At 32.0% G+C, this 24,891-nt stretch overlaps 1 protein-coding gene across 1 annotated transcript; it reads left to right on the top strand.

Annotated features, from left to right (window-relative positions):
* Positions 1-19,571: 19,571 nt before the first annotated feature.
* LOC108468161 (protein NUCLEAR FUSION DEFECTIVE 4-like) lies at positions 19,572-24,218 on the top strand. The gene is made up of 3 exons (XM_017769032.2): positions 19,572-20,256; positions 22,560-23,503; positions 23,595-24,218. The coding sequence occupies exons 1-3, from the start codon at positions 19,948-19,950 to the stop codon at positions 24,094-24,096; spliced, it is 1,755 nt and encodes a 584-aa protein (XP_017624521.1). The 5' UTR covers positions 19,572-19,947; the 3' UTR covers positions 24,097-24,218.
* The last annotated feature ends 673 nt before the right edge of the window (positions 24,219-24,891 follow it).

A 24,891-nucleotide genomic window follows, 5' to 3' on the forward strand; every position in this document is an offset into this window, starting at 1 on the left:
TTTGGGACCACAAATCTGATTCCGAAAAGAAAATTTATTTTAATATTATCTTATGGTCTATAATATGATAATAATGTTGTGTGAAAATTTCGTAAAATTTTTTTATCGGTTATGTGCTTAATTGTGAAAAGGACCAAATCGCATCAAATGCAAAAGTTGAATTCTAGTAGCTATAAGGATCAAATAGCTATGGAATTCAAAATTTGAGGTCCTTATATGGAATTAGACCATTAATGAAAAGTTAGTAGATATTTTTGGATGATTTATCCATGGAAAATTAGAAAAAGGCTAAGGACTAAATTGGAAAGTGATAAAACTAAAAGATGATAAATAATTAAATAGAAATGAAAATCATTTTATATCATCTTCTTCCCCAAATATTCCATAGAAACCTTGGGAAAGAGAAAGCAAGCTTTCTTGGCCAAATTAGGTAAGTATTCAAGACTCGTTTTTAGTAATTTTTATATTTTTGAAACTAGGATAGCTTAATCTATCTATTTGGGGGATCAATTTGAAATTTTATCAAAGTATAGAAATTATGTCATGGATGAATATGCTGAAAATTTGAAATTTATGGTAGAATAAGAAAGGTTGTTGATAGATAAATAACTTTTACAAAGTGATTTTTGATGAAAACATTATTTAGGAACTAAAATGTAAAGTTGTGAAAATTGAAGAAAAATTTTGAATTTTATAGAATACATGTGCTGTAAATTTTATATTGAATTTTTGGTTAGGCTTGGAATAAGGAGTAAACTGCATAAATTTCATTTCTGAGCCTAGAGACGAGATCGCCATTAATTAAAAGTTTAGGGGTAAAATGGTAATTTTTCCTAAGATGTGAGTTGGAATGAATTGAGTTTAAATTATATTAAATTTATGTTAAATTTACTCGTATAGATCCGGATAGACCAAATTTGGAGTTAGAACGAGGAAAAGAGAAAAATGTCGAAATAGTAAATTTTACATATACAAACATTTGTCGAGGTAAGTTCGTGTAACTAAATTGTGCATATTTATATAATTGAATTTAATGTTGTGTTTTCGAATTGTACAAATATCATATAAATATGACATTGAAAATATATCTGACAAAGCCCGATCAATGATAATGTCTGATAAATGATAAATGATAAAAATGTTACTTTTATGCTTGAAATGAATGTGAGATGTGTTTATTTGAATTTTATGAATGTTATAGATGTATAAAATAATTACATGCTTGCTAATGCCTGAAAAATGTTAAACCCAATTTAAATAAATGAAAATCGATGGATAAGTGTGATTTCCCTTATTGAATGAGGTCCTTCATTTGTTGTTGATGGGATTTAGCTCAGACGAGTAATCCTATTGACCTCATTACAAAAAGGATTCAGCCTAAACTGGTAATCCTGATATAAGTCCTCTCGAGTATATGTTATGGATTGGATTTAGTCCAGACGGGTAATCTAGATCAAGCTCTTTAGAGCATATGTCATAAAAAGGATTTAGCGTGAATTGATAATCCTATTGTAGACATGTGTGGCTCGAGAGTGTACTCTCTGAGATAGTACCTTATGGGTACTGTTGGACATGAATTGACAGATCCTAATTCGTATACCTCGAGTGTACTACTTGTGTATCCATCGATATTCCGAATAAATTCAACGGGTAACAATCCAGACATAAGAAGATATGAATAAGAAACGAGTTATTACACGTATCTTCCTGAAATACATGAAATGATAATACATGATAATTGATATATGGAAACATGGGATGATGATATTTGTACGTACATGGAATTTATTTGATGAGTATGTTCATCCTTGATTATAGATTTGTACACCTTGACTGTACTACTCGTGTGACATTGATATTTCAAATTATATGAGTAAAGTTCAAACATGGAATAATCTGAACTAGAGATGAATTGTTATGAAAATATACTTATAATATAAATATATGATTTATACGTGTTATATGGATACGTGATATGGAAAGTATATATATTCAAAAATCTGATTGTGTTGAGCCCATTTATGTTTTTGATGTTATTATGGAATGTATGACTAACAAGGGCAATGAGGATATGTGTAGGGCTTGAGATCAAATTGATTGAATGTGCCTTACATGTTTATCTTGTAATACAATGAATGGTAAGTTAAATACCATGTTATACGAACTTACTAAGCATTATATGCTTACTTAGTTTTATTTCCCTATTTTATAGCAAATCAGAAGCTTCACACTATCCATTAGCTCATTTTGGTGCATATGGTAAAACAATTGTGGTTATAATGGCATGTATAGGTTAATTGGCCATATTGGCATGTAAATGTAAATGGTTATTGTAATCTAGCCATTAGAATGGCTAGTGATGATTATGTATTGATATATATATATACATATTAAGGTTATTTCATGGTGATAACATAACTGTTTATCATTGATTGATCGAGAAAGGTTAAACAAGTATGCTTAATAAGGTAAGATTAAAAGTATGAAAGCATGTGGCGATATACTATGTTAAATGGTAGAATTAGCTTGATTAAAATAATTGGATTGGTTTTTTTATGAATGTAAGTTTTGGTGTAGGTTTGTGGCAAGGTTTGGGGTGAAAAATGAAGCTAGAAATGGCTTTATTTTGTCTACACGGGTAGACACTCGGGTGTGTGTCTTGACCGTGTGTGACACATGGCTTAGCACATGGGCGTGTAGTCTAGCCATGTGTCCCCTGCACCTTAAATTTGAAAAACAGAATACTCAGAATCGACCACAAGGGCAGAGACACAGGCGTGTGTCTCAGCCGTGTGTGTTACACGGCCTAGCACATCGGCGTGTGCCCGGCCATGTAGCACAAATCAGAGAGTTACACGGGGTCGAACACGGCCTGTAGCATGGGTGTGTTCTAGGGTCACAAGGGCGTGTGAACCTTGTAACTTGGAAAAATTTTGAAATGTCACGAAAAATTTTTAGAGTTCTCGATTAAGTCCCGATTCGATTCTAAAGCTCATATCGGGCCTCGATGGTCCATTTAAAGGACATTATGAATAATTTCGGTAAATAAATAGAATATGACATGAATTATTTGTAAATGTTCTGAAAACTTTGGTAACGCTCCGTAACCCTGTTCCAGTGACGGATACGGGTTAGGGATGTTATAGTAACAATATCTTTTAGTTGTATTTTTAGCTCTACCGATGTCATCTATTTATAGGGAGAAGAAGTAGAACCCTTGTTGAATTGTAGAAATTTATTCAACTAGAAAAACAAACTTTTAGTCTAACCAGGAGTATAAAGGGCGGCAACCCTAGTTAATAAAACTAAGGTTTGTTGTCCCCCTCATTAACATGAGGGGCTTTTGGACCTCTTACAATTGGACCCAATTACAAGTATTTCCTAGACTTTTAACCCAATACTTTATAATTCGATCTAACCCAATATTTGTTTTTCTATTTATCCATTTTCATTTTCATTTTCAATTTAGAGAAAACCATATTTCATTTCTAAATGTTTCTCATTTCTCAATTTTCATTTTCATTTTGGAGAAAACTACATTTCATTTCCAAATGTTTCTCATTTCTCCATTTTCACCATTTCTATTCATTTTTGTTCATTTGATTCAACATGCAATTCATTTTTTGTTTCAATGAGTTAGCGGAGGGACCGATTGAACATATACGATTGGAGCTCAAATGATTTATAATTAAGTTCTAGCTTTTCACCTATTAATTATAAACTCTTTTAGTTACAAAGTCATTCCACTATAGTATTGTGATTGAGCTCTCCCCAACGGTATACCATTACGAAAGCAACTCGATCAATGCTCGTCCAATGACCTTGTCATAAGTGTGTTTCCCTCATAGGATATCCATAATATCTTTGGGATAATATCTGTTCTCCTAATATGATCCTACTTTCTCTCATGGTAATAATTACATCTTTCTTTATGAAAAGTCAGTTACTATCAAATAGTAATAAGGTCATTCATCATAAAGACGAACGACTCGTGGCTACGTTTACTTTTCATCAACCATATAATGCCAATGAGAGGATATTATTTACCCAAATCTCGTGCTATGAATTCCACTATTGTGAATGATGTTACATACTGCAGAAGTTGTATACCTAACGCACCAGCTTTTGATTCCTTATATATTTGAACTCACACTTTTACTTATATCAAAGTATACGAGTCACGTATACATAGTTCGTCATCCAGTCAAGATTAAGGTATGTCACACTATGAACGTCACAAATGAATAAATCCATAAACAGATTCAAGATCTATTCTTCTTGGGTCTAGTCCGATGTACTGTCAGTCCAGTCAGTCACATCTATGTCTTTATCTTCTAGGAGTCATCCGCTCCGATGCCCAAGACAAGGCATTTCCCCAATTGGACTTGATAGACGAAATATTAGTCTTTCAATCAGTTTGCTCATTTCCGATTAGACTAAAGACATGTTTAGATTGTCTATTAATATAAGATATCTTTCTGTATTCTGATTCAACCATGTAATACCGTTTAGTATAGTTTAAACACTAGACAACCGATGAGCCAATATTTGCTTCTATTTTACTTTGCATGCAAAAACCACGTGAGGACAATATACAAAGGGTATTAATGTAATTCATAAATAATTTTATTTACCAATCTGTTCGAAAAAATTACAAGCATACATAGATAAAAATACTATGCTTTGGGCACTAGATCCAACATTTAGACCCCTAATCCAAAGAATAATCAGCAACATAGAAGTCAACCAACCGCTTGTGTGTCTTGAATTGTTGGTTGCATAATTCTAACTATTTTACATTTTGATCCTTCTTAGTGTTAGTTAATTTAGTGTAATTACCCTCCTTAATTATGATTTGTCGTAATATAATGCTTACTGATTAGTTAGTTAGACTTCCTCTTTGTACGCTTGTTGCACATTGATCACTTTTTTCCCAAACTCTCTTGGGTTCAATCCTTGGAATACTCGAGTGTTCCATTGTAACACTACAAATATTACAACTCGACATATCACACTTGCAACATACTACTAGATATTTAGATTTAATTGTGTTAATTCATAGCCCCGATGCACGCATGTCGGGGCACAGTCACCTATCTAATTTAGATCAAGAATTATTCATTCTAGACCTAAAACAATAAGTCCTCTTCAGATTTCTTTAGGTTTTGTTAGATTAATAGTTGGTCAGACTATTATCAATAAAGAACGATAATGAATAAACAATCAAATCTCTATCATGAACACAAAGAGATGGAAATAGAAAATAAATATTCAATTAACTTAACATGGAATATATTGCAATTCTAGAAAGAAAACTTAGTTCATGGAGGAATTAAAAACATCTTGAAATAAAAACAATAGTTGGCCATAGAAAAAGGAAACAAGAAGAAAATGGATGGAGAAACTTAGTCTTCTTAATAAATCCATTAATTCTTTGATGCGTGAAGGCTTTGGTGGCTTCTCCTTTTTTTATGCTCTCCTCCTTTGAGTTTAGGTCTCTTTTTCCTTTTCATATTTCCTATAAGTCGCAACTCTTGAAAATTGTTCAGGTACTTGCACTGTTCCAACGAACAAACTCTTCGCTGAAGTGGAGAGTTGCTTGCCTGCATTTGTTGGGGTGGAAAAATATTTCATTGGAGCGAAAATCTACCTTAATAGCCTATGTCCAACTATCTTTTCTCCATACTTTGTCAGACCTACATTAGGTAAGAAACACTAAAAATGAGTCTGATTTAACACTAATGATATATAATTCATTACAAACATAAATGAAATAAAATAAAATTCCTAAAATCTACTAAAATAACCTACAAAATAACTTAAAATCCTACTAGAATAAAAGACAAATAACTCTAAGATATTAGAGTTATCATGACCACTCCACGACTTTTCATTTCATGTTTATTTGACTTTTTGGGGTTTGATTTAAGTCCCGAGCAGTTCGGAAATACATTTGAATCAATTGGGCTCTTTGGCATTTGAGTTACACTTTTGGTATTTCACTTTCCAAACATTAGTTTGCCGTGCACACTTAATTTCAGTTTTGGTTGTGTGCTTCTATTTGTTTGAGTTGCTCTAGTAATTAATGTGGTGTCCTGCATTTAAATCTATTGTTTAGGTCGAGCGATGGTGTTATACATTTTTCCACATCGATAAATATTTAAAAAAAGTTATACGGATAAAATTATATTAAAATTAAAGTATATATATTAAATATCAAATTTAAACATGAAGGAAGTAAAACTGAAAATTAACGTTCTTTTATAAAATGAAAAAAAGGAAGAAGAAGAAAGAAGCATGATGAGACAGCGAGTGTCAGCATACTGAAATTTACTATATTTTAAAAGAACCTTCATTTTATACATAGGTATATAGACGCAAAATGTATTGAATACTCCATTAAAATATTAACTTTTAAAGTAAAAAAAAAAAAACTCAATACTCAATATAGGTTTAATTTTAAAATAATAATAATTCATAATAGACATAGTTCATTTTTTGTTTTAAAAATGAAAAGAATTCATTCATTATATAACAACACCTTCCTTTTTAAAATTTAATATCTAAGTACCATGCAACTATTTTTATTATTTAAAATATTTTTTATAAAAAATTTTACTTTTTAATTTATTCACCATGTATCCAAGAATACCTTCCATTTTTAATCTAATTTACCATTTATCATGCAATTATCTTTTATCATTTAAAAATATTTTATATGATAAAATTATTCATTTTTTTTTACTTTTTAATTGATTTACTTTTGAGAAAATATTTGTTACACTATAATTTCCTATGAGACTAACCGTAGAATAAAAAAATTATATATTTTGTGTATTTTTTATTTTACAAACAATCTTAAAAAATATCAAGTGTTTCTTTTTACTATTTTATTATATTCTTATAGAATTCTTGTCAACCCTCTAATTTTACTTATAAAATCTAAATCCATATATATTTACTTTTACATCTTTGTATATTTGATTCATTTCTTTTAATTAATTTACATTTTAATTTTTTTCTATATCTTATATACTAAATTGATTTCAATGAATTTCCTACAATAATATCAAAAATAATATTGGTCATAAATTAGTTAAACTTAGGCTAAAAGAGGAATATATAGGTAGATAGTCTATTCTTTTGACATATAGATCATTAAATTATTGAGAAAATCTTCTTATATCAAGATTCAACTAAAGTGATTTTACACTCTTTCATATATTTTTCAACAATTAATATTTTGACAATTCAATCATTGAATTTATTATATAATTATACTTGTTATGCATATAATTTTGAATTGATTCGATTTTTTATTATATTGATCTAAAATACTATATATATTAATATCTATTTAGCAGTTGAAAGATTTTTTAACCTAAAACAAATGGTTAGAATTTTTCAATTTACATCAACTTTAGCATACATGATCTATATGAATGAAATATGAAATATAACAGTTGAGTCGTTTAAATATTAATCGTATAAAGATATACAAATGGATATAAAACTATTTTAATTTTACACCAATATAAGTGGATAGCTCCCAAAACTATTATTAATAAATTAAATTTTTATGTAATTTCTTATAAATCTAATATAGCATTTATTATATACTTTGACAAGTTTACTAATCAATTTAAAGTAATTCATTTCAAAAGAATATTTTAAATTAATCACCTACCAACCACCATAGGAAAATAAATTATAACTTTTATGTCTAAATTACAATATAGAAAAACCAAATTTGATTTGAATTATCCCTTTTACTTGATTTAGAATTTTAAGATTTTTTTAACATTTTAATTATTATTAGATAAAAATTAAGGATTAGATCAGTTTGTCAAGACAATTAGATTAGGAATCGATTGAGATATTGATTCGGAGAAGGGCATTGAATCGATTGAATCGAACAAAAATTTAATTGAATCAAACGGATGAACAAATTAAACCAAAATTTTAATATCTTTTATAAATTTTAATAATTTATTTAATTGTTCGACTAATTCCACTATCAATTTAATTCCAAAAACATGGGTAGAAAGCATAGGATTCCAAAACTAAAGCATATAATTATGAATGGAAGCATTACAGTAAAAATTATGAATAAATACAGAATAGTATTTTTAATAAAATACATAATAATATTTATATCATAAGAATGGTTATAAATTGAAGTACATCTTGAATTTATCTTAATATTAAAATAATCATATAATTCAAATAAAATATAGATCATAAATTTTAAATCAGTCATATAATTCAATTAAAGAGATATGCTAATTGCTTCCTATCATGGTTACATCATGCTTCGCATTGGGGTAATTTTTTATTAAATTATAGAGTAAAAATTGTAAAGGTTGTAATATATTTAAAATTTTTTATGTCTTTTATTTTTAAAATTAAAATTTAGGTCCATTTATTAACATTGTTAAAATTATTCTATTAAATTTGTTGGCCTAATATTTTGAAATTAAGAAAAAAAACTCACTTGGTATACATATAACAAAAATGACATTGTAATGGACTTAAATTTAATCGAAATTTTTACGATGTGAACAATTTTAAAAATTCACATCACCAATTAATTATAATAAAGTATTTAGACTAACTAATGATGTTATAAAAGTTGAGGTACCAAATTTTGTCAAAATTAAAGTATAAAGATTAAATTTCAAATTTAAGTGAAATATAGGAATTAAATCTGAAATTTAACCATTCTTATAGAATGTCAAATAAAGTAGAGGATTAGAATTGATATTTGGCCATTAGCTTCTCATGTAAAAAAAAAATTGACATTGAATAGGTGTTATGTAAAAATAGAGGATTAGAATTGATATTTGGCAATTAACTTTTCATGTTAAAAAAGCTATGCATATATATATATATATAAATATTAATTTTATAAGCTATCAAAATAGATATTATAATTTTATTTCGTTTTCCTCCTTTTTTTTTTCTTTTATTATTATCGTGTTTCTATTATTATTATTATTATTATTATTATTATTATTTCGTATGCATAATTGTTTTCTATTCACTAATTTACAACAATTTGCTTTCTTTTAAGATATTTTAAATATAACATTTGAAAGTTTAATTTTAAGTAAATTAATAATTAATATTAAAATGTTTTTTATTTCAAACGAAAGCCAACCTAATTAGGTTAAAAAATAGAAATAATATTTATATGTTTTTCTTTACAATGATGATTTGAATGCAAATTATTATCGGAAAAGATAAATATCCGACCAATAAATCATAACATAGATTCATAATCGTCTAAGAAATATTTGTACCCAAAGAAAACTTTTTATGTTGTTTTATGAATGTGAAAACTTTAGTTAAACAGAATATCTCATGTTTAAAATTACCGCTAAAAGTGAGACTATAATTAGAAAAAGAATTCAAAATGGTTGGATTATGTGAAAACTAGGAATTAAATGAGAAACATTATTATCTCATTCCCCTACGTAAAAATTCCGATCATAAATTGTGAGCGCGGTGGCATAGTTATCCAAGCAAAAATGATATCCCTTTTATTAACACCAGTTGGCCCTCCTCAGTGGAGGACAAAGGCTGGCCTACCCATCACCGACATTTCGGCTGCTGTCTGCAATGCCCAACGTTTAGCTTTGTCTGTCTTGTATATTATTGGAACTTTATCTCATCATCTCTGTGGGTATATCAGTTTAAAAGACTTGTAAGTAGAGAAGCAGCGAATAGCGACCATTCCGGCCACCCTGAATCAGATGATTATAAAGGCAAAAAAGTTCTCTTATATTTCACCTCGCTGTTTATATTAATTTTAAAAGATTAAAGGCCCTACAGGATCACACGACATTGACAATGCGATGATTCTCATTTCTCATAAATTATAAATATAATCCCAGTTGTTTTAGTTTAAAGATACATACATCACTTTTACAGTTACACACACCTCCAGCAATCTCCCTATGGATGCCGAAACCACGTGCATCGTAATACGCAGTTGCAGAAAGCCACTGTCAGCGTTATACTCGCGTCCATATGTGCATTGTTTAGCACATGGATTTTCAACCCTGGCCATTAGTGTTATGCACTATTTATTGCAAACAAACAAAATTTCATATTAATTGATATGAATTTAATTTTGGGATTTTTCCACATTATATTTGTTTTCTCACATGATAACTAATAATAACAATGATTTTTGTAATAATTTCATACGTCAAACGACAGATCAGCTTGACAATTTTTTAATATGGTCGTGTTTGTACTATTGAAGAGAAGAGATGAAAATGGCTTTTGTTTGTTTTAAAGAGAAAAACAAATCCTAACTTAATCGAGATACAAGATGTTTGACCTCGGCTAAGGGCCATATCGGATGACTAGCCGTCTTTAACGAAATATAGTTAGCACCCAAATTGGACTTCCCCATCCCTTGTATTCTTTCATATCTCATCAAACCCGTTACAATTTATATTATGAATTTTCATCTCCACAGGAAATTTTTTTTTTTTCCATTTAGCCGCCTTTACATTTTTTTAATTTTCACTATTTGAATCTCATTTTCTTATTTCAAGTTTTACAAGTAAAGCGTCAGATAAATATTTGTATATGTGATTCAATAGCTTGAATTCAATCCTAATATTTTTATGAATTAGTATTCGATATATTGAGAATGTATTTTTATTCCATAAATAATCTTAAAAATTGTCATATATATTTTTAAAATATTTTATTATATTATACAGGATAATTGTGATTCTCCTAACTTCACTTATAAAATCTAAAAATTTCACTAACATACCAAATATTTTTCCTATTTTTATTTCTCACCGCCAATAAAAGTTGGCTAATAATTGCAAAATTGTCATTGAATAATTATTCAATAAATAAATACTTTGGCAAATGGAATATTCTCAATAATTAAATACCTTGAATTGAATACCTAAATTTTCATTCCTAAAGGATAATAATTTTTTATTATATAATTAGTATGAGTTAACTAAGAGTAAAACAAATATTTACATAAGAGATGTCTGTTGCGAGATGATCATTCATGCAACAAACACACTTGGCGAACTCTCCAATAATGACAAACTCCTCGAGAGTGGCGAACTCACAACACAAGGCGAACACATATGGAGGACTGAACATGGTAAACCCTTCATGTTTGGCGAACTCTTAGAAACTGGCAAACCCGCCAAGATTGGCGAACCCTCTGAGATTGGTGAGCTACCTCAAATGAACAGTAAGTGGTGAGCTCATTACTTTGATAAATTGATATGCGAACTGGGGTCGTGGGAAAAGATGCGAGCTATTTGAAGCTAAACCTTGAATCTGCAAAGAAACTAAATTTAAAGAACTTGCGTGCAAGTTATGTTCTATAGTTTTTTTTTTTTAAGATTTAGTATGTATTAGCATAGTATATTTGACATTTATTAGCATAAAATCTTTGTTATTTATTTCCATATTTAGGAGTTTTTTTTGGTTATAAATACCCCTGTTTCATTGTTCAAAAATAGAGTGAAAAATATATAACTTTAGCAAACAATTTTGTTGCTAAATTTCTCATTTCTTCTCAGTAATCCTTTCTTCCTTAGTGTCGAAATTCTAATAATTAGTATCAGAGCAACCTTTTTAAGGGATTTTGTTGTTCTTTTTGTGTTATACATGGCATCCATGAGCTTTTCACTACCTTCACCTTTCGTTTTTAATGAAGAAAACTATCATATATAGGTTGTTAAGATGAAGACCTACCTACAAGCTTACGACTTGTGGAAGGTTGTGAATACTGATGTCGAGATCGCACCATTGAGGGACAACACTACAATCACTCAAATCAAACACCACAATGACGAGCGAGCTAAAAGATATAACGTGATGTCCTGTATACAAAATGGCATCTCAGATGTCATATTCACACGTATTATGGCCTATGAAACCCCCAAAAAAGCTTGGGATAAGCTAAAAGAGGAGTTTCAAGGTTCGGATAAGACTGCACAACAACAACTCATTAATCTCATAAGAGATTTTGAGAATTTGAATATGAAAGAGGCTGAAATAGTGAAACAATACGCAGACAAGATTATGACAGTCGTAAATAACATCAGGTTACTTGGGGAAGAGTTCGTAGATAGCAGGGTCATTAAGAAAGTTATAACAACACTTCCTGAGATGTATGAATCTAAGATTTCCTCACTTGAAGACTTAATGGACCTCTCGACGATCTGTTTTTCCAAATTGATAAATGCCCTGTATGCTTAAGAGGAAAGAAGAGCATCAATGCGAGAGGAACATGCAGAAAAAGCATTGCGAGCCTTAAGTATTGATGGTGCGAACCCCTAGAAACATAAGGGTAAGAAAGGTAAGATAAAGAAGAATGAGAGAGTGAAACAAGATGGTAGAAAGAAGAAATATTCACCATGTTCGTATTGTAAGAAAAACACTCACTCTGAAAAAAACTGATAGTTTAGACCAGATATAAAATATAGATCATACAAGCAGTTGGATCACATGGAAAATATACGCAAGAGCAAAAGGCGAACCCCTTAAAAAGATATGCAGGCTCAAGTCATTGAGGGAGATCGCGTTCAAGAGGAACAGGGATTTGCAGCTACATGTCCTACACCAAAAAATAGAGTTGTGAGAGGTTGGTTGATCGATAATGGATGCACCAACCATATGACCTCAGATGAAAGCATCTTAAGGTGAGGATTAGTAATGGCAAACTCTTAAAATTTAAAGGTAAAGGCGAAGTGGTAATCAATTCGCCTTTAGGTACTAAAATAATCTCAGATGTTCTTTTAGTACCTGTGATAAATCAAAATCTCCTTAGCCTTGGTCAACTTATTGAGAAAAAATATAATATTGTCTTTAAGAATTATGGTTGCATTGTATTTGACTTATTTGGATAGGAAGTTATCATAATCTCAATGAAAATAGAAGTTTTATATTAGACTGAAATCTGACGAACCCTAAAGCCTATTTCAATTCTATTGATAATGCGAACCTTTGGTACAAAAGATTGGGACATACGAACTATAAGTCCCTCAATCGAATGTGCGAGGAAAGTTTGGTTGAAGGAACAATTAGCATTAAGGGGCATAGAAGCTTTGCAAGATATGTCAATTTAGGAAATAAGCGAGGTTACCATTCCTCGCGAACAAGGCTTGGCGAGCTCATAAAAGGTTACAATTGGTTCACTCAGATGTGTGCAGGCCGATGAAAACACTTTTATTAAATGGGTGTAGATATTTTTTCTTGTTCATTGATGATTGTACCAAGTATTACTGGTTTTTTTTTTTTGAAACAGAAATCTAATGTAGCTGAAGGATTTTGGAAGTTTAAAGTACAGGTTGAGAACCAAACTGATTGCTAGCTAAAGAAGGTCAGTTTTGATAATAGAATCGAGTACACCTCAAATAAGTTCCAAAACTATTGTGAAGCAGCTGAGATCCTTCACCAACTCACTAACATTTACACTCCACAATAAAATGGAGTATGCGAGAGGAGGAATAAAACAATAATAGACATGGCAAGGTATCTGATGTTTGAGAGCAAGTTACTAAAGAAGTTTCGGGCTAAGGTAGTAAACACATCAATCTATTTGCTTAACAGACTACCAACCAAGATGTAGAAGAAAAGACTCCATTCGAAGCATGGTTTAGAAACAAACCATTAGTTTTACACATAAAAGTTTTTGGCTATGTTTGTTTTGCTCATATGCCACAAATGAAACGGAGTAAGTTAAAGAAGAGGTCTCAACCAGATATATTCCTTGGGTATAGCTGCAATAGGAATGGTTATAGAATTTATGATCTTTCCTTTAAGAGAGTTTTGGCGAGCAGGGATGTTGTGTTTGATGAAGGAAAAACATGAAACGGGGATGATACTGAAGCTAAGTAAGGGATATGTGAGCCGAGTTCGCAAAATCATGATGATATTGACGAGCTAGGATTGTAGTTTAGTGAGTTGGGGTTGTAGTCTAGTGATGAGCTAACTAAAGCAAACTTTAATGACACTCTAATAAAGGGCATGCGATCCATTAATGAGATCTATCAGTGAGTTAACATAGCACTACTTGAACCTGTGATCTTTGAAGAAACTAAAACTATAGAAGACTAGAAAGAAGCCATGCGAGAGGAGATGAGTATGATTCACAAAAACCAAACTTGGGATTTTGTTGATAAAACATCACACAAAAAGGTCATTGGTGTTAAGTGAGTATTCAAAACCAAATTAAATGTTGATGGTTCACTTAAAAAGCTAAAGGTGAGGTTGGTTGTAAAGGTTTCAGTTAACAATATGGAATTGATTATTACGAGACCTTTGCACCAGTAGCAATGCTTGACACAATTAGATTATTATTGGCCTTGGCAGCACAGAGGGGTTGGAAAATTCATCAACTGGATGTTAAATACTAGATGTTAAATCAATGTTTTAGAATGGCTACTTATAGGAAGAAATATATGTGGAGCAAACTCTTGGGTTCGCAGTTAGAGGAAAAGAAGAGAAGGCTTCGCGAGTTTTGTATGTTAGGATAGATGAACACTTCGTGAGCTTAGGATTTGAAAAGAGCCCTAGCGAGCCTACCCTATATGTGAAGAAGATTGGCGAAGTCACTTCACTGATTGTTTCATTATATGTTGATAACCTGTTTGTGATTGGCAGCAATGAAGCCTTAGTAAATGAGTTTAAACAACAAATAGAGAACATGTTCGAAATGTCATACCTCGAAGAAATGAGACACTTTCTTGGGATGGAAATACGACAAAGTTAGAACGGAATTTTCATTAGTCAATAGAGCTTCACATTAAAAATTTCAAAGAGGTTCTGCATGGAGAAATGTAAACCAATCAGCATGCCAGTTGCACTTGGAGAAAAATTTCATAGCAGTGAAGATTTTCAAAAGGTTGATGAGAAGAGCTATCACAGTCTAGTGGGGGTGTTTGTTGTACTTAACAGCGACACGACCTGATATTATGTTCGCAGTTGGCTTGTTGTCAAGATTTATACATTTTTGTGATACCTCTCATTTTAAAGCTGTGAAAAGGGTACTACGATATATTAAAAGAAAAATCATTTTTGATGTCTGGTTCGCAAAGACGAACCCTTTGAAGCTTGTTGGATACATTAATAGTGACTAGGATGGATTGGTGGATGATATGTGAAGTACCTAGAATATTTTTTTTCACTTGGATATTGGGTACTCTCTTGGAGTTCAAAGAAGCATCTGACAGTTGCTCAATCCACAGCTAAAACAGAGTATGTAGTTGTTGCAGCAACAGTCAACCAAGCAATTTGGTTGAGAAAACTATTGTTTGACTTGAATCTTGTGTAGGCTGAAGCAACCCAAATTCTATGTGACAATCAATTTGCCATAGAATCGCGAAGAACCCAGTTTTCCCAAGAAAGATGAAGCATTTCAAGATCAAGTACTATTTTGAAAAAGAAGTCGAACAGAACAAAGAAATAATCCTGGTTCACTGTAACACTGAAAATCAACTTGCAGATATTCTGACCAAACCACTTAGAAAGTCTAGGTTTAAGAAGCTGAGAAAGGAAATTGGTGTTCACAACATGAAGGCTAAGAAGGAGTGTGTTGGAAAATCAGGTTTGGAACACGAACGAAAAATAAATTTAGGGAAAGATAAAAGTTTCAAAAAAGAAATTTAAAACAAGAACTTGGTTTTGATATCTAAAATAATAAACACTTAATCAAAATTGTACATTTTCGATTTGTCAAGGATGAACGCTTCGACCAAGTAGTCTTCTTCGCTATCCTCAAGCTCACGTCTATTGAGTGTGGGCTCGCTTCGAATTAGAAAATTTTTCACAAAAATTACCAGTGGGGTAATTTTGTAATTTCTCTAAAGTTTTAAACCAAGTTGTAAATAAGAAAAATATCTCTAGAAATTTTCTGAAATAATTTCTTCAGAGGATTTTTTCTCTACAACTTTCTCCTGAATTCAAGTTTGTGAAAAATAATGACCCAAAGCTCTTTTTAGACAGGGAGAGTTTAGAGAGTTCAACTATTATTAAACTTAATCATTTTAATATTAAATTAATAGAATACTTATCTATAAAATAAACATTAAATTTAATTTAATATTAGGATAATCGTTTTAATATTAAATTAATAAAATACTATTAAAATAAGTATTAAATTTAAATTAAATTTATTAAAATAATATTATTTTTGGAATAATTAATTTGAAATCAAATTCTTTGGTAGAGTCCCAGTAGGAGTGTAATTCTTCCACTGCTCAACTATTGAAAACCCATAGTCACTGATCATTTGCCAGCCACTAAAATGCCATCATAGTCAGCTTAAGGCACCCTAAGTCGGGTTTGGTTGTCGCTTGGTTGGTCTGGGCCAATGATATCGATTTTTCCAATCCAGCTATCGGTTGGACCATCAGCCCGATTTCACATACCAGGCTAGGTTCAACCAATTTTTGGCTCTTGGTCTTAGTTTTGGGCTCCCAAGCTCAATTTACGATTTCAGGTCTAATTTTCAAGTTCAATTACCCATTGGACCAACTGTCTTGAAAATTAATTTCCAAAAATATCATATTAATTTTAATTAATTTAATTTTACTTGATCAAAAATAATTTTCCCAAAAATAACTTAGATTTTCCAAATTAACTTTTCAAGAAAATTCTTTAATCAAATTCTCTAGTTGAACAATTCTTACGATCGCCCAATTTAATTCCACATCGAATAAATCGACTCAATTAAATAATTTTCAAAGTCATAAAATTTCCTTTTGATTCAAATACAGTCCAATTGACATTTTGTTAAGCTAGCGGAGAGACCAATCGGACATATACAATTAAGCTTTAGTAATTGCAATTATGTCCATAAGCATCTCCCAATAATTCGCAATTACTTAATCATGGAGTCAGTCCTCAAGAAGTACCATGATTGAAAAGCTCATTATTGTCAACTACTTTGCCTAATCTCATCATGTGTATGTTACCCTCATATGATATCATTGATTCCTTTGAGTTAAATCCGTTCACTCAATACAATTATATTTTAACTCATTGTCACCATTATGTCTTCTTAATGATTAATATGATCACTGTCAACAAATGACTGTAATAAATTGCTCATTTGAGAATAAGTAACCCGTGGCCACGTTTCATATTTATCAATCTACATAATGCCAATGAGAGGATATCGTTAACTCTTTAATTGAGCTATGAATTCCACTGTTGCTAGTAAAGTCATGCCATGCAAAAGTTATTTGCCCAACATATCGGATATCGACTCAATCATCTTTTGAGCATAAGCCTTTACTTATATCAAAGCACATGAGTTACATACGCATGGTCAGTGACTAACTCAGGATTTAGGTAAATCACACAATAAACGACACAAGTGAATTAATTCACAAATGGATTTAAAATTATTTCATTTTGGGTCCAGTCAAATGTATCATTCTGCCAATGAATACATCTACGCCTCTACCCTTGGAGTCAACTACTCCGATAACCAAGACTATTTATCTCCGCAGTTGGAATTATAGACGACATAATAACCATTCTAAGTATTTGAATCAAATGCTGACTTTGATTCTTTTAGGAGATTACAAACTCATTTAGATTATCTACTAAAGTAAGTTGTCTTTCTCGTAATGTAAATGTTCTTACAGTGCCACTTATCATCAATTTGAACTTAGACAATCAATGAGCTAATATTTGTTTGTCACAATTTCTCTATTCATGCAAAATATGAAAGGCAGAAATACAAAAGACATAATAGTGAAATGTGAAATTAACTTTATTTATTTATTCATCGTTCAAATAAATAGAAAACAGTTACATGTTTACTATAATATGGGCATATTTCCCAATAGATTTTTGCGAGATGACCATTCATGCAACAAACACACTTGGCGAACTCTCCAAGAATGGCAAACTCCTCGAGAGTGCCAAACTCACAACACAAGGCGAACACATATGGAGGACTGAACATGACGAACCCTTCATGTTTGGCGAACTCTTAGAAACTGGCGAACCCGCCAAGATTGGCAAACCCTATTAGATTGGCGAGCTATTTCAAATGAATAGTAAGTGATGAGCTCATTACTTTCACAAACTGGTATGGGAATTAGGGTCGCGGGAAAAGATGTGAGCTGTCTGAAGTTAAACTTTGAAGCTGCGAAGAAACTAAATTTAAAAAACTTGTGTGCAAGTTATGTTCTATAGGTTTTTTTTTTAATATTTAGTATTTATTAGCATAATATATTTCACATTTATTAACATAAAATCTTTTTTATTTCTTTCCATATTTAGGAGTTTTTCTTGTTATAAATACCTCTATTTCATTGTTCAAAAATAAAATGAAAAATATATAAAATTTTAGCAGACAATATTTTTTACTAAATTTCTCGTTTCTTCTCTGTAATTCTTTCTTTCTTGCTACAGAAATTCCAACAATATCGATCACTAGTGGCTGATATCAAAATGTTAGGAAATGTATGCTACATAAAGGAAGGGATGGAAATGACAACATAGGTTAAAAAGGAAATATTAAGATGGGTAATGTTTACTTCTAATTTTTGTACGAATGTTGTTATAGATAATGGCTTTGTTACAAATAACAACTTGTAAAGCGTGATTCAGTATCAAAAACCTTTTTACACAAAAGTTAATAATTTTTATTTTTTAACTTACATTTGTTATATTCTAAACTCTTTGTAGAGTTTAAAAACTCTATGAAAAATTTTTGCTTAAAAAGAATTTTATTTTTAATTATATATGCAATTTTTAATGTAATAAACTTTGTCTTTTCCCCAAAATGCCATTTTAAAAATCATTAAATTAGGCTAAATTTTCTAAAATTACAGGAACAAGCTGAAAGCATTTTTAGTTGATTTGCAGGAAAGCACTTTCAAGCGTTTTCAGTGTATTAACAGAAAAACGCTTCTAATTGGAAACTCTTGTTATCCCCAATATTTTTTTTTGTACAGCATGAAACTCTAACAAAATATATTTTATTATCTTTAAATGCTATATTTTTATTTGAGATTGTTCATATTATAATTTGAGGAGGTTGGTCATTAGACAACTAATTATTATCTTTAAATTGTTAGATATTGTTATCCTTTTGTTTGAGATTATTTCATTTTGTTAGAGTTTGTACAAAGTTTTGTGTTTAATTTTAATAATTAAGTGTATACTCATATTTCACACCGCTTAAAGAAAAAAGAAAATGAGACTTAGGGTCTATATAAAGACATGTTTTATAAGTTTTACTTTTACAAGAGGTGACAAAAAAAAAAGGATATCGGGAGCAAAAAGCGCTTCCCACCAGACACGTTTTCGTTATTTTAGTTTAATCTCGTAATTTTTTTTAAAAAAATAGCCTAATCTAATAATTCTTTTAAAAAAATGGCATTTTTGAAAAATTTACCTTTATGATAAGGATCTTTTATAAAAAGATAGAAAATTTTCATAATAAACTTAGTCATATCAATTTTTTATTTGGCCAAGCTTTTTCCTCTTTCATAAATCTTATTTAGCCAATCTTATTTACCGTAATAATTTAGTGATGAATGATTTGATTAGATATAAAAGAACAAGAAATGAAGAAGGGGTGGGCTGGGCTTGCGATGGCATCACATGCTACCTCGCTAAGTTGTCCGCCACATACACATTACCCCCTATCAACAGTCACTCCGTTAATGCCACACCACACAGTGTATACGCGGTAAAAACTTCCAATGCCATGGGAGGCGAAGGGACTACCTACCCGAGTTTCTGTTGCGGGCCAAGGCAATACTATCAAACTGGATATTTTCTTCTTCTTTTTTTATTTTCTCTCTTTTTCCTTGCTTTCTTTTGCTTGTCTTATAAATAAAAAGTTCGTTCCATCACCAACACCACGTTTTCAATCCCCAACCAAATTTTCATCATAATATACACAGTTTTGTATTTTTTAAAATTATGGCTGGACAGTCCAGGAAATGGATGGTCTTAGTGGCGGTTATTTGGATTCAAGCATTCACGGGTACGAATTTCGATTTCTCCGCTTATTCCTCCGAGATGAAGAAAGTATTGGGCATATCACAGGTGCAGTTGAATTATCTTGCGGTGGCGTCAGACATGGGGAAGGTATTCGGCTGGTCTTCTGGGTTGGCTCTCATGTATTTCCCTTTGTGGATGGTGCTCTTCATGGCTGCTTTCATGGGCCTTTTTGGTTACGGAATCCAATGGCTCGTCATTTGTAACGTCATCTCTTTGCCTTACATACTGGTATACGCCTGCTCTCACTATAAACTGCTCTTATTCTTTCCATTTTCCACTCCATTTGAATTTAATTATATACTACTACTCCAGAAGAATATATATTGGCCTTTGCCCGCAATTTCAGAAGATTTGATTTCTGGGTTTATCTTTCTCCTTTCTCTCTCTCTCTCTCTCTCTCCCTCACTCGTATCTCAATTTCAGATTCATGGTGTTCTTTGTTGTAGTTTCTGGTAGATACAAAGACCACCTATGTTATCTGCTTTCTACCATCTTCAGAAATAAGTAAGCTACTAGCAGCCATCAAAACTAATGATGACGAATATTATTACTATTTTTATATTTTATTTCACTTTCAACTTTGGTTTTTGATGGTTTGATATTACAATACATACAATGCGAACAACCCAAAAGCCCACAAGTTAAATTGTGTGATTTTGATTTTTGATTCTATTTCCATACCATTCCACCCACCTCTTTCACTTTCTGGGATTTTCTTAATTAATTAAAAATCTGCCCTCTTATGTAAGCCTGACGTGACTGATCACTGATCCACGGTTGGTATACTCTTGTATGCATTGCATTGCGGGCACAATGCTTGCTTTATTATTACTCGTATTACTTCTGTCTTCTGTTATTTTTGGTTTGAGGGAAAATGTTTTCCTTCAAAGGTTCAAAGTATTTCTATACATATACGTGTGGTTGAGAAGGTTTCCGTATGGATTAGCAAGTAATGATATTATATAAATATATAAATATATGTGATGAATATTGAATACAATAGGTCCCCTTTCCCTCCTCTTCAAAATTAATAAACACTTTTAGCACCCCTCCCATGCCTTTCATTCCATCCCCTTCCCTACCTCCATTCCTTTAATTAAATACACTTTCCATTGGCACCACATTAGCCTTTTTTCGCCCCCCATCACTTTTACATTGAATAATTTTCTTTCTCGTATCTGAATGTTAGCAATATATCCATTTTTTTCAATATATATGTATTTTTTGTAAGGGGCAGAGGTAAATTGTTGAGAGATCAAATTCAAGATTAGATTTGAACATAAGTCCTTTATTTTTCCTCAATAATTTGTTTGATTTTTCTAATTATTTTTTTTAAACGACCTTTGATAGATATATTACTCTTTGTTATTTGTTTTTATTTTGTTTACTTAAAATTTATCGATCAACCTGAAAAAAGTAAACTTTTAGGCTGCAGTTTAAACAATGTGGCTGACTTTTTACTTTGTTTCTGGAAAATACATTTTCCTGGTCATGAATCTAGCAATAATTGGTTACATAATGCTCTAGAGTGGAAGACAATTGGTTGTTGGTAATTAATTAATGGCCCTTGCCTTTTAGTCGCAACTGACAATTGTTTTCTCTCTTTTGTTTGTCATTTTTTGGGGTCATTGATGAAATGATATCCCACTTATTGTCATTTCCATATAAAGCAATATGACGATATCTCCTCTCCACTCCTAAGGCTAAACTTAAAACATCCAAAATACACAACCGCTCTCCTCTGATCCCATATGCAGGATACCCTGGCCCACGTTTTCGTCATTGAATGAGATCGATTCACTTTTGTTTTTTATTGGAGGAAACTTCCAGGTGTCTACATGTAATGACTTTTTGCTGCCTACTGGACAACCAAACTCTCCATTGTCAAATGGTGTCTATTTATATATGTATTCGAATAATTTAAGCCAGCTCAGTTCTATTTTCTGTCGGTTAGTGCTGTTTTTCTCTAGGGTGGGGAGTGTTTGGAACACCTGCTATGCTGGATGAAAGACAAGGAAACTGCAATAATTGTTTGAATCTGCAACTACGCTCCATCCTTCCGGCACAATCCAGAACGATCCTAAGGCTTGTGCACTAACTGCATACTCCCAAGACATTATGCCTGGGCCCCCCATTTTTAATCATTACTGCCCTGTTCTGGTCATTATCCACTGGGGATTCTTCTATGAAACTTTTCCACAAATATTTAGCTGGCATGCTTGCTTCAACAACATCTAAACAATGCATTACCAACCAACGTCATGAACCATAGCTCTTTCTCTTTCATGTTTGATCTTGGTTCAAGCACCGAGTACTAGTAGGAACTAGTACCTTGAACCAAAGGGCATTGTATTGCACCTTCTAGGCATTTGGCAAAACAATGAAAGAAGATGACATCTTTGGTTTACTCGAAATATTTCATACAATTTTGATGTCAATGATAGCTAGGCTAGCTAAGAGGTACATATATGTATGTACATGTATTTGTATAAATTATTAACTTGATTGTTTTGTTTTTATATATGTGGCAGGTTTTCTTTCTATGCTTGTTAGCAGGATGTAGCATATGCTGGTTCAACACAGTTTGCTTTGTTCTTTGCATTAAAAACTTCCCGGCTAACCGAGCACTTGCTTTATCCCTCACAGTGAGCTACAATGGTGTAAGTGCAGCCTTGTACGCCCTTGCTGGTGATGCCATTAGTGCATCATCCAGTTCGCTATATCTTCTTCTGAATTCCCTTGTTCCCCTTATCGTTTCGATTGCAGCACTAGTTCCTATCCTTCGCCAACCCTCGGTGGATCCTCTTTCCCCCGTGGCAGTCCGCAGCGACTCCATTATGTTTCTACTATTGAACGTGCTGGCCGTTTTAACCGGTGTTTATCTCCTCCTTTTTGGTTCAAACACATCGGATACAAGTACATCTCGTCTCCTCCTTGGGGGAGCTATTTTTCTTCTGGTTTTCCCGTTATGTGTTCCCGGAGTTGTCTATGCCCGACGTTGGTTCCATCATACCGTTCATTCTAGCTTCCAACTTAGAGGATCGGGCTTCATTCTGGTGGACGACGATGATCTTGAGCTTCATAAACGGCTGGTTAGCCGTGAGACTAGTTACAATAATCTGAATGGATCATCGTTGAGTAATGATGAGGTATGCGAATACAGATCGAGCAGTCAAAAACTGTGCAACAAAGAAGAAGACGGTGCAAGATGTTGTGAGAAAATGATGGAAAAAGATCAACTGGTAATGCTAGGTGAAGAGCACCCAGCTCATGTACTTGTGGGGAGATTGGATTTTTGGCTCTACTACATAGCATATTTCTGCGGGGGAACAATTGGACTTGTATATAGCAACAATCTAGGACAAATTGCACAATCACTGGGACACAGTTCCAATACTACCTTACTTCTCACTCTTTATTCATCCTTCTCCTTCTTTGGCCGCTTGCTTTCAGCTGCACCCGACTACGTTCGCGCGTAAGTAGTAGCAGTAGTGGTTTTACATTAACATTATTATTAACGGGTACATGTATGATGCCCATTGAACTGATTAACGCTATCTATGCAGGAAATTTTACTTTGCAAGAACTGGTTGGCTAACCATTGCCTTGTTGCCGACCCCTGTTGCATTCTTCTTGCTGGCTGCATTAAGCAATTCAACAGAAGCATTGCGTGTAGGAACTGCATTAATCGGGTTGAGTTCAGGGTTCATATTTGCTGCCGCAGTTTCTGTTACATCAGAGCTGTTTGGACCAAATAGTGTAGGCGTGAATCACAACATTCTGATAACCAATATCCCCATAGGGTCACTGATTTACGGCGTGCTTGCTGCAGTAATTTATGATGGCAACGTGGGGAGGGGCCTGAAATTAATGTTTTCAGATTCAGTAGTATGCATGGGGAGGGACTGCTATTTCTTAACGTTTGTGTGGTGGGGTTGCTTATCCGTTGTGGGCTTAGTTTGTAGTCTGCTATTGTTTATTAGAACCAAGCATGCATACGACGCTTTTGAACGGAATCGTGCATTGGTAGAGCCACAGAGGAACTGGTCATCAAATAGCATAGCATAGGATAACAGCTAGACTGGATACCAAATGAATTAGCAATAAATATCTCTTGATTTTAGTTCAATGTGTAATTTGACATGTGAATTTTGATTTTATGTAATTATATGCATAAAATTTTGATTTAATTATATTTTTACAAACCATAATCAGTATTATTGACTTAGTATCAAATATCATACACAAATAAGCATACAAGAACCATTTTACTTGTCCAGCATAAAAATAAATTAATACAGTTATATTTAACATCTATACAATTGTATTAAAATCTAAATTGTATGTTCATAACTTGAATAAAAATCAAAATTTGATACATAATTATTTTTTTATGTCCATAAAGTTGTTATCCTAATAAGATTGGGACTTGTTATCCTGATTTTGAATTGTTTTAAATTATTGCTTTATCTTATTTTTATTTTAAATGTAATTTTTATCTCTATCTTTATAAATAGAAGTTTTAGTTAATGAATCAAGTGGAATTCTTTCATAAGTTTCCCATTATTTTTTTAGTATTCCGAATATGATTCAATCCATTCCAAATTCACTTTTAAGACTTGATTTGTGTATTTCTCTATTTTCTTGATAACTACAATTGGATTTGACTTGATTCCTCATTATATTACTTTATTCCTATATATCCAAAATTTCCACAATGTAACACCATATCCTCCTTCGAGTAAATATCCTCTTCTGATACATCTCCATGACTTGTACCAACCAATTCTTTATGGAAATTGTTGTACAATTACTGTGTACAATCCATTTTGAACTAAACCAAACACCTCTAATTAATAAAGG

The sequence above is a fragment of the Gossypium arboreum genome, chromosome 8 (genome assembly GCF_025698485.1).
Source record: "Gossypium arboreum isolate Shixiya-1 chromosome 8, ASM2569848v2, whole genome shotgun sequence".
NCBI lineage: Eukaryota > Viridiplantae > Streptophyta > Magnoliopsida > Malvales > Malvaceae > Gossypium > Gossypium arboreum.

Excerpts from the sequence above, each read along its gene's own strand:
- LOC108468161 (XM_017769032.2), top strand. The coding sequence starts at position 19,948 with ATGGCTGGACAGTCCAGGAAATGGATGGTCTTAGTGGCGGTTATTTGG. Across the intron at positions 20,257-22,559 it reads TCTCTTTGCCTTACATACTG|GTTTTCTTTCTATGCTTGTT; the intron begins GTATACGCCTGC and ends TATATGTGGCAG. Across the intron at positions 23,504-23,594 it reads GCACCCGACTACGTTCGCGC|GAAATTTTACTTTGCAAGAA; the intron begins GTAAGTAGTAGC and ends CTATCTATGCAG.